This window comes from Mesoplodon mirus (genome assembly GCF_964341445.2).
Source record: "Mesoplodon mirus genome assembly, chromosome: 18".
In the NCBI taxonomy this organism is placed as follows: domain Eukaryota; kingdom Metazoa; phylum Chordata; class Mammalia; order Artiodactyla; family Ziphiidae; genus Mesoplodon; species Mesoplodon mirus.
Window position 1 is genome coordinate 58719424 of NC_138994.1, and position 10274 is coordinate 58729697.

General features: G+C 51.0%; 2 protein-coding genes across 2 annotated transcripts; both read right to left on the bottom strand.

Annotated features, from left to right (window-relative positions):
- Positions 1 to 442: 442 nt before the first annotated feature.
- On the bottom strand, positions 443 to 3781 carry CCL16 (C-C motif chemokine ligand 16). Its single transcript, XM_082604249.1, has 3 exons — positions 3624 to 3781; positions 1208 to 1328; positions 443 to 779 (listed from the first exon to the last, which is right to left on the bottom strand). Exons 1-3 carry the CDS (start codon positions 3757 to 3759, stop codon positions 668 to 670), a joined length of 369 nt encoding a protein of 122 aa, XP_082460375.1. The 5' UTR covers positions 3760 to 3781; the 3' UTR covers positions 443 to 667.
- Positions 3782 to 5937: 2156 nt separating this feature from the next.
- LOC309793188 (C-C motif chemokine 14-like) lies at positions 5938 to 9475 on the bottom strand. Its single transcript, XM_082603543.1, has 3 exons — positions 9338 to 9475; positions 6614 to 6728; positions 5938 to 6154 (listed from the first exon to the last, which is right to left on the bottom strand). Exons 1-3 carry the CDS (start codon positions 9423 to 9425, stop codon positions 6010 to 6012), a joined length of 348 nt encoding a protein of 115 aa, XP_082459669.1. The 5' UTR covers positions 9426 to 9475; the 3' UTR covers positions 5938 to 6009.
- Between the last annotated feature and the right edge of the window lie 799 nt (positions 9476 to 10274).

Genomic DNA, 10274 nt, shown 5'->3' on the forward strand with positions numbered 1-10274 from the left:
CCCAACCTGGTCTAAGGCCCTTCCCTTGCCATGCAAAGCTTAGAGTGGGGGTTAGGGATTCACATCTCCTTTTCTGTTCTGGCACTGTCTGTACACACGTCACCCTGGGGTAGACCCAATATCAGGGGATCCAGCAAAACCTCTGCAACAGGGACAAAAACCACTAGTATTTGCATATTTGAATATTCCCACCCTGGCCTGCTAAGAAAAAAGTTATGTTTTCAAAGAAAAGATAATAGAAGAAAAAAGAGACCTAGAAAAGGGATAAGGGTGGACAGGAAAAGTCTAGAGTCCTCTGGGTCTCAATAAGTGAGAGGCCAGAGGTGGTCTGATCATTTAGAACGGCTGGAGTGATGTGAGGATCTGAAAGCAGAGCAAGGAAGAGGATGTGAAAGATGCTTTTCTGTGCGTTAAGAATGTATCCCTGCTCTCCTCCCTTAACTTTGGCATTTCCTCCAGAGACTGAGAATATATTTGAAACACTTTACTTTGTGGGATCACTGGCCTGCTTCTCTGAATGTAACTCTGTCATTCAGACCACAAGGCTGCCTGCGTTTTCACAGGGTTGCACCTTTTTTCCCCCAAACTTGGGCTCCCACTGAGGCCTGACCACCATGGGGGAGTTGAGGATCTGGGGCCGACCTTTCTCAGATCGAATAATGTTAACCTAGACCAACTTCCTGGAAGGATGCAAAGATAGTCTGGGATCCTTGATGTATTCTTGGACCCATTCGTTATTGGGGTTGGTACAGATCTCTCGTTTCCTTCTGGTGATGAAGCTGTGGAGGCAGAGTTAGACTGTCATGGGTCATAGAGTATGTTGGGGGTCCAGTCCACACTCCCCCATTTCTAGCTCACAGCGGGCTTCCCTCATGCCCTGGACCACCTCCCTAGGCCTCCCCCACCTGGGTCCCCTCGGAAGGCCTCCCTCTCTGGCCTCTAGACCTCATCATCTCTTCGTTCAGCCCCTTCCCCACTCAGCCTAGACCCTCAGGCTTGGATTTCATTATGGCCACCATTTCTTGGGCCACACAACTATAAGTGGCAAAAGTCAAGAACAAAACCCAGGCCTGTCCCGTGAGAGTCAAAGCCCAGGCCCTTAACCACTGTTCCCCTGTTCTAGCATGGAGGCTTGGTTCTGTGCACCCCATTCCAGCCTTGGGCTTCCCTTCCCTCTCCATAGAAATGTCTGCAGAGCGGTGCTTACATGATTGCTGGCAGGTAACAGTTGAGGGCCTTTCTGTATCTCACCACCACTTTTCTTGGCAATACTTTCTCATGATACTTCAGGCAGCAGGTGGGTGGAGGGTTCACCGACTCAGGAATTTCTGAGGGAATGACATTGAATGCTGAGCCAAGGAGGTAGAGAGGGAGCCCATGGCTGCCCACTTCCATGTCCCATCTCTTGCATTCCGTTTTTCTGATGGCAAAGCCATTGATCAGCAGGGGCTGATGGTAGCTTGATGGATAATGGAGAAAGTGAAAAAGATGAACCTTCTGTAGAACCTTCAGCCTCTGGACTGAGTGTCACCAAGTACAGAGGACTGGGGTAATCACATTTGCTGATGAACTTGACTTGGCAAACACATATTGAGCTCCTATTACATGCCAGGCTCTATGGGGTTCAGAACATGAGGAAGACACAGTCACTACTCTTGTGTACCTTACAGACCAGTCTGGGTAAAAGAGAAAATGAAAAGATAAACGCTACAATAGAACGTGGTCTGGGATAGAGTAGAATTTGACACAAGATGCTATGGGAACAGAATGAGGGGTACCTAACCCAGCCTGGGTGGTTGAGGAAGAAGTCCCACAGCAGGTGGTGCCTGAGTTGATTCCTGAAGGATGAGTAGGATTTAGGCAGACAGAGGGGTTGTGGGATCTGGAAAAAAGAAATGCATGGAGGCCTGAGGTGGGGGAAGCCCAGTGTGTCTGGGGGGACGGAACAGTTCCAGGAGGCTGCAATGCAAGGTGGGAAGGAAGATGTAGGAAGAGAGGATATTGAAGAGGGAGGGGAGGGCCACACCTCTTCTGAGCTGTGATAGAGAGCCTGGATTCTGTGCTAGAGGCACCAGAGAGGCTGAGGTCAGGGAGGAGGCTGAGATGGGGAGATGAGCAGGAGAAGTCAGGGCAGGAGGAAAAGGCTTATATTTAGGCTTCAGAGTCAGACAGCTTGGGTTGGAGTCTCGACTAAGTAACGTGAATCATGGGCAAATTTCTTAATCTCTCTGGGTGTCTTTACCCGTTAAACGAGAGTAAAAAATTACATCCTAGGATCGTGGTGAGGATTAGTTGAGAGAATGCTTGTAAAGCCCTTAACTCAGAGTCTGGCACAGAAAGACACAGCACTTGCTGTAATTAAGAGCTAATGGTTGTAATGGCCACTCTTCTGGCCTGGAAATGGCTCTTTCCCCCTCTCTTTGACACTCGCAGGATAAGAGACTCGGCTGGGTTATCACTGTGTCTCCCTTGGGCTCCCCTGACTGCTTATCAGTTGGGGATATCACCTCACCCGGCGCCCAAACCTGCAGAGTGCAAACCCCTGACCCTTGCTTCCAGCTGGTGGCAAAGCCTGAGACTTCTCGAGAGAACCATTTGGCGGATCCGTGCTTCGGGTGGGCCTTTTTCTCTTCCTGCTTGACCTTCCCAAAGGGCACTGTTGCCCCGTCCCACCCACCAGAGGCACCTCTACCCACAGTGACCCTGGTTCTCAAGGCAACGTTTCCAAAGACCAGGGGCACCCTGAGAGCGTGTGGGCAGATTACATGGTGTGTGTGACCCTCGCTCCCCTGAGTGTTTACACAGGCAGAATCGGGCCAGGCTATATGCCAAGGGCAGCCTTAGGGACAAAGAAAGGGCTGGGGCAGTTGGAGGCGGGTATGTAGAAGGCCTGAGTGTCTTGGTCCCTTCCCTGCCACCAGCCTCATAAATGATGGTAGAGGCAGAGGTAGGGAGTGGGCAAAACAAACCCCGTTCTCCATAGGTCCCAAGCATCCCATAGTTCCAAAACCTTAACTTCCTTCAACCACTTTTCTCTTTTCTACAGACTTTATTTAGTCCTAGGCTGGGGGATGGAGATGGGGGCCCAGAAATCCGCAAATGGTACACGTGGGCATCCCACCAGGACTTCTTTTGGCTGCCGTGATAGTCCCAGCAAACTACAACAGACACTGCGAGCAAGGGGTGTCTAGGTTCAGACTCCCCGTTCCTGGGCTTAGCCCCAAACATCACTCATCCCTGACTCCCTTCATCCTGCCCTCCCAGAGGATCTATGGCTTTTTTCATCCACTTGCCTTGCCTTCCTCCTCATCGCATACATTTATTATTATCTCTTCTGCTTCTTCCTTGGCTCTTCCTCCTAAATGATCATTCCTGCTGTCTGTCTTTGGGATTCCTGATGTAACCTTGACCCAGCTTCCTGAGACTGCCCAACCCCAGAAGGATCTGGATCACAGCTCAGCTCTACTTACAAAGGGAAGAGTTTGAAGACAGCAGCTCTGTGTGCAGGAGGGAAGAGGCCCCAGGGCTGATGACAGAGACCTGACAACACTCTAACATCACCTCGCTGCCTGCTGCCCCGTTCCCTTTTCTCACTGCCGCCCTACAGGGACAGGTGGACTCACCCGGCTGGCTGTGAACAGCAGAAGTAATGGTGAGGATGAGGATGAGGAGAGAGAGGGCCGCCACGGAGACCTTCATCCTCTCAGTGGGGCAGTTAGGCTTCGGAGGCTGAACGGAGACAGTCTCCTTCCTGGTCATCCACGCTGGGCCCTCAGCTCTCTGGACTCTGACCACTTCAGCGGACGGAGGAGGAGAGACCACGGACCCTCCCTCGGTGTTTGCTGAAGGGGAGGGCGGTGGAGGGCGGGGTCTGGAGCAGAGTTGAATTCGGTAAGGTTTGAATCCGTGTGAAGGAAAAAAGAGAGAAAGGGGAAGTGTGGAGAACGTGCTGTGTGTCAGCACCTTGCATGCCCCACTTCACTTAATCCTCCCAGCGGGGAGTAGAGATTTTCACTCCCATTTTGCACGTGAGGCCACTGAGGCTTAGAGAGGTTAAATAAATTGTCCAAGGTCACATGGGTAGGAGGCAGATAGGCAGTCCTGAAAACCAGATCCGTGTGGTTTCACCATGTTCCCTGCACCCCATCTCTATGTTGGGGAAAGAGGAGGGAGGAGGGTTGAACCGACTATTTCCCCAGGTGATCGGTCTTTGGGAGGGCAAACAGAAAGCAGGATTAGAGAGAACACAGACCGAGGCAAAGGTAGGGTTAGTGCCCTCGGAAAAGGATGTGTGTCCACCCCCCCACCAAGGACACATGATTGAGCTCACACTCTTTCTTGTCACAGATTATGCTACAAATATCCACCCCCCCCCCACCAGCCCCCAAAGTGCCTGATCCTTGAGTCCCTGTTTGTTGCTGAAATGTTTGGCTTATTTGTCAATGTTCTCATTTATCTCTTTGGACCTTGGACTTGGAGCCAGTTTTACGTCTAATTGGCTGATCCCTTCTGAGTGCCCTCAGTGTGGGTTAATCCAATCTGCCACCATGGCCAATCATGGCCAGCAGAGGGCATCCCAACATCATGTACCTGACAACCTGCTTCTGGGTCCGGACTTCCAGCTGCGGCCCACCCCCACCTTTGGCTAAGCCTGGACCTGCCCCTCAGCATCTTAGCTCTTCAGACTGCCTCAGAACCCTGTTCCAGGCTGAAGGCAGCGTTCAGAGAAGAAATGAAAGATAGAGGGGATTTTGCCTTTGATGGACTCTGAGTTTTAGAGACGTGAGGGAGTGTTTCAGGAGATGGGAGTAGAAGGAGGCAGGGGAAAAACAAGGACTATGAAGATACCTGTGGGTCTTGCTGTTTGGCATGACTGCTTATAAACAGGAAAGAAACATACAATGCAATTAGTCCTGGTGTGTTCAAGGCAGTCAGTGGTGGTGAAGCTGTGGCTTTTTATGAAGCTAGGGAGGGTACGTATGTGAGATACCCCATTGACCTCTGTTTATGGAGGAGAGAAGGTCTGAGGAAGTCTGCTCTACCTTTAGTGTGCAGGCACCCTCTTGGCCCTTGTCTGTGGAGGGCTGGAGGCCAGGAAGGGTGGTCATAGTGCCTACGCTGGATGTGCTCTTCCTCTTCGTATGCAGAGCTCCTTCTTGAACGTGGAAGATGGGGGCATCCCCCACTTTGGGGGCAGCTGGGTGTTATTCCTGGAGCATAAGCTTCCTCTTGACTCCTGAATCGTTCCATCTGTCCATTCATCCATCCATCCATTCATCCATCCATCCATCCACCTATCCACCCACCCATCCATCCTTCTACCCATCTGTCTATCCATCCATCCACCATCCATCCATCCATTTCCTGAGCACCTGGTGTGGGTCAGGCTTTTTGCTATGCCTTGTGCAGGACACAAAACTGAGTAAAACAATAGAGTGCAACCTGATGTATGTAAGTGGGTGGGGAAGAATTGGATAAAATATGTCCATGAGTCGTTCCTATCCCAGTCAGCAGGGAACAGAGGCCTTGAGACCAGCCCAGAAAAAGACTATGGAGTTTGCTATAGAGAGGCCTTTATGAAGATTTACCTGCAAAATCAGGTGATAATTCTTAGCTTTACACTTGTGAAGCTTAAATAAGATAATGCACATAAACTGCTTAGCAGAGTGCTTAGAATATAGAAGGCGCTACAAAAATGGTATCTGTTATGATTGTGGTTATTATTGTGTAAAGGTAGCTTTTACACTGTCTTCCTCATTTTCTGCTCAGTTTTCCTCTACCTCCATCGCAGGCCTGACCCATTTTTTGGCACCAGGCTCTGGCCAAACTTTTGCAGAGTGATGCTTGAGGCTGAGAGTGCCACCCTGTGCTGGGCTTACCAGTGTCCTCAAGTCTACTGCCAATGGGCAATTTAGTAGAAATGAATGAGGGCAGGGAAGGGCATGAGGGTCTTTAATTCAAGGCAGGGCAGCTCCCAGGAGGTGTCTGGGGCTAAGATGGGAGAGGGGTTCAGCCCCGTCTCTTTAAATTCTGAGCTTTGTCCTTCTCCGCTACTTCTGGGTCACTCAGATCTCCTCCAGTTCCTTTGATATAGTGCTGGACCCAGTCATCGCCGGGGTTGGCACAGATGTGATGGCCCTTTTTGGTGATGAAGCTGTGGAACAAGAGGGGAGAAGGATGACAAACCGAGGGTCCGGCAGCCAGGAAGCAAGAGCCCAGCCTCCCTTCCTCACAAATGCCTCATCCAACCCAGACTGGTTCTCCTTCCTTCGTGAGAGGTAGCCCAGGGCCAGCGTCCTTTCTGAGGCAGGCCCTTCAGCCCCTCAGGGCCCCTGGACCCATCTAGTCTCGGTGTCCCCACCCAGGAAGTGCCCCTTGCCTCCCCTTCCCCTCCCCAACACCTCCCCATCCATGGCACCAGCTTCCTCCTGGCCCCAGCGGGCCCCAGACAGCCCAGAAGCCCCCAGGTTGCCTCCTGGCTGCCTCTCCCTGCGTGGACATTCCTGAGAAGCACCCTGGGGAGCCCCCACTCTGTGTTCTCCCTGCCCCCCTCTCCCCTACCCCGGCCCTGCTGGCTCCCCCTCCTCCAGTGTGGTGTATGGGTGCCACCTACACAATTCCAGGCTTGGAGCACTGGCTGCTGGTCTCATAATAGCCTGAAATCCACTGCCTCCTGACTGCCCGGGTCACGTAGCTGAAGCAGCACTCGGTGGGGTGGTAAGGTCCTCCTGAGGAGAAAGCATGAGGGGGAAGCTGAGATCAGGGCACTGGTTTGTTTGTTTTTTTAATACACTTGTTTATTTTTTGCTGCGTTGGGTCTTCACAACGCGAAGAAAGAGAGACTAGAGAAAGCTGCACGCAGGCTTTCTCTAGTTGCGGCGACGGGGGGCTACTCTTCGTTGCGGTGCGCGGGCTTCTCATTGCGGTGGCTTCTCTTGTTGCGGAGCACGGGATCTAGGTGCGCAGGCTTCAGTAGTTGTGGCTCACGGGTTCTAGAGCACAGGCTCAGTAGTTGTGGCGCACGGGCTTAATTTCTCCACGTCATGTGGGACCCTCCCAGGCCAGGGCTCGAACCCGTGTCCCCTGCATTGGCAGATGGATTCTTAACCACTTCGCCACCACCAGGGAAGTCCCAGATCAGGACACTTGTTAAAGGTGATGGCTGCTGGCTGCCTCTGCCCCCGAGCCGGTGGAAGAGGGAAGGAAGGAGGGGACAGCCCCCAGAATTCCAAGAGAGGGCTGTAGAAAAAACTCAGTCTTCTGGTCTCCCTTTCAGACTCTTCCCGGGGCTCCCCTTTCCCTCTTCCTCCATTAGTGATCACTCTGCTTTCCATTCTCCACCCCCACATCCCCACCCCAGAAGGACTGGCTGATGACTTTGAACTCCAGATGGAAGAGCAGCAAAGCCCAGATCTCAGTGAGCACACGCCATCCCTGGGGGCAGCTGGCAGAGGTGCTCCAAAAAGGAGGGATATGGGAAGAAATCCCAATAGGGATTGGGATGCATGCCATTTGGGAATGCAGACCCTGCCCCTCCCAGTGTCCCCATCCTGCCCGTGCACTGCAAAGAGGGCAGGATGCCCATACCAAGCCCCAAGGACAATGGCCCGGGAGCCAGGACACCCAGATCTGCAGGACACCCCACCTCGCCTCTGCGGGCTTTGCACCCATCACCCCTCATTCCCTCCTCGGTCTCCTCATCTGTGAAGAGGTGGTTAACTGGATTGGTTGTCTTTACATGAAGTTTCCTGGAGGCACTGATGCACTTGAGAGTTCAGTCTTGGGTATAAGACCCCATCAGCCTTTTTGTCTGTTTTACATTTTGGGCCTCCTGTGTAAGATTTTGCTTGAAGAGAAGGTTTCCTGATCTAAAACACTTTTTAAAAAACCACTATTTTTCGGTTATTTTTTGATTCTGAAATTTCATGGCTCTTACAGGAGGTGCAAGGGGGTGACGGCAAAGTCACACCAAGATTGAATTATGGGGGTAGCAGGAAGGGCCTTTCAGATCAAGGGCCCTGCAGTTATCGGGCGCAGTGACTGGGGCTGTGCGTGTTATGTGACCGGCCTGGACAGACATGTGGGTGTGCACAGCGATGATCTCGGGGTCACCGACGGTGACCGGGTGCTTGGGTGAAAAGGGAAGCGCTGGTCCTCTTAGCCAGCACCATTGCCAGCAGCATCCTCACTCCCCAAAGAGCGAAATAAGGGACCCGCTGGTCCCCGGGAACCACTGCCACTGCATTCCTCTGAGCTGTCTGAGTGAATTCTCAGAGAGGCAGATCACAGTGTCCAGATTCTGTCAACTTTAGTCAGGTTTATTTCAACAACTCTCTGTGTTTCCCTTCAGTTTCTGAAAAGGAAATTAAGTAAAATTGCAGAGTGAGGAATAGTTTTGGCTGTCTGTAAAGGCAGCTCATCCTAAGAAATAAGCTGAAAAAAGGCGGCCTGGGGACGCCCCCAACTGTTGCATTTCCCCCTACCACATAACGAAGCGATGCTGCACTCATGGGGTAGGGCGGACCCTGAAAGCAGCCTGGGTCCAAATCCCAGGAGGTAAATGGACATAGTGGCCTCGAGAGGCTCCAAATACTGTTCCCCAGTCTCCCTGGGGACAATGACCCCAAATGGGATGGGCCAGTCTTTTGCTTAATGGTGAAGAGAGGTGAACTGAGGGAGTGAAGAGATAGCCTGGCCTCACTGCAAGGCATTGACAGGAAGGGGACTCATCCCGGGCAGGGTGAGGATGAAACCAGTTTAATAAGACACCAGACCTTATATACATACAATGGAATACTACTCAGCCGTAAAAAAGAATGAAAATTTGACATTTGCAGCAACATGGATGGACTTGGAGGGCATTACGCTAAGTGAAATAAGTCAGACAGAGAAAGACAAATAACTGTAGGATATCCCTTATATGTGGAATCTAAAAAATATAACAAACTAGTAAATATAACAAAAAAGAAGCAGACTCACAGATATAGAGAGCAAACTAGTAGTTACCAGTGGGGAGAGAGAAGTGGGCAGGGGAAAAGTAGAGGTAGGGGGTTAAGAGGTACAAACTATTAGGTATAAGACAAGCTACAAGGATATATTGCACAAACATGGGGAATACAGTCAATATTTTATAACTATAAATGGAGTATAACCTTTAAAAATTGTGAATCACTCTATCGTACACCTGTAAGTTATATAACATTGTACAGCAACTATACTTCAATAACACAAAAAAGATACCAGACCTCCTTCTAGAGCCCCTTTCTCCTTGTATCCCCGGCAACCCTACTCGTGCTTGTTTCCCCACAAGAACCAGGTTGGAAGGTATTGCACTCACCTGAATAGGATTCAGTCTTGGACCCCAGGGCGATGGTGATGACGACGAGGAGGAGGGGGAGGGATGTGGCTGCCATTGAGACCTTCATCCTCCTGTGAAGGGAGTGGCTGCAGGAGGAGAGCTGACCTGGTAGGGGCTTCGGAGGCTCCTGGGCTGAGGAAGTTTTGAGAAATGTTCATTGAGGCAAAATATTTTTTTAAAATAAGGGAACTAAGATTTCAAAGGGAAGTAGGAAGCAGTAGACTCCTCAGCAATTTCATATCCTGCACATTTGTTGAGGGTGGAGTGAAGGAAACACAGAGAGCCGAGATTTCAGGGAGGAAATTGACCTCCATCCCCAGTGGGAATACGTTTAACCCTTTGATATAAGCTCTTCCTTAGTCGTAGGACGACCATGAGCACCGTGGTAGAGGAGACTGTCTCAGATTCAGTGAAAGATCTCCAAGGCTGGGATGTGTCCTGTGCCCAATTCTGGTTCCTGGCCTCAGAGCAAGGCCGTATGGGGGCTGGAGATTGGAGGGGATTTGGGGTAACAGGATGAGGCCTGGAGCCCCCACATCAGGTCTAAGAAATCCTCACTTAAGCTCTTCAGCAGAACCTTTGGCTCCCTACCTCATCCCCGGCCTTTCACTGTCTCCTGGGGTGAAGGAGTGTCATGGTGCTCAGCAGATAATTTATTTAACAAGCATTATACTTTAAGGGTTGCTATACACAATAGCTGCTGTCCCAAACGCTTCATGAATATTAGCCCTTTTAAGCCTTTTATCAGTAGTTGAGGAAACTGAGGCACAAAAAGCATCCATTACTCCCCCAAGATTTGACAGTTGATAAGTGGAATCGGGCTTCAAACTCAGGCAGTCTGGCTCCCAAGTCTGTGTCCTTAATCACTCTGCTGTGAAGAAACACGGGAGCCTCCAACGAGCTGTCTCTAAAACTG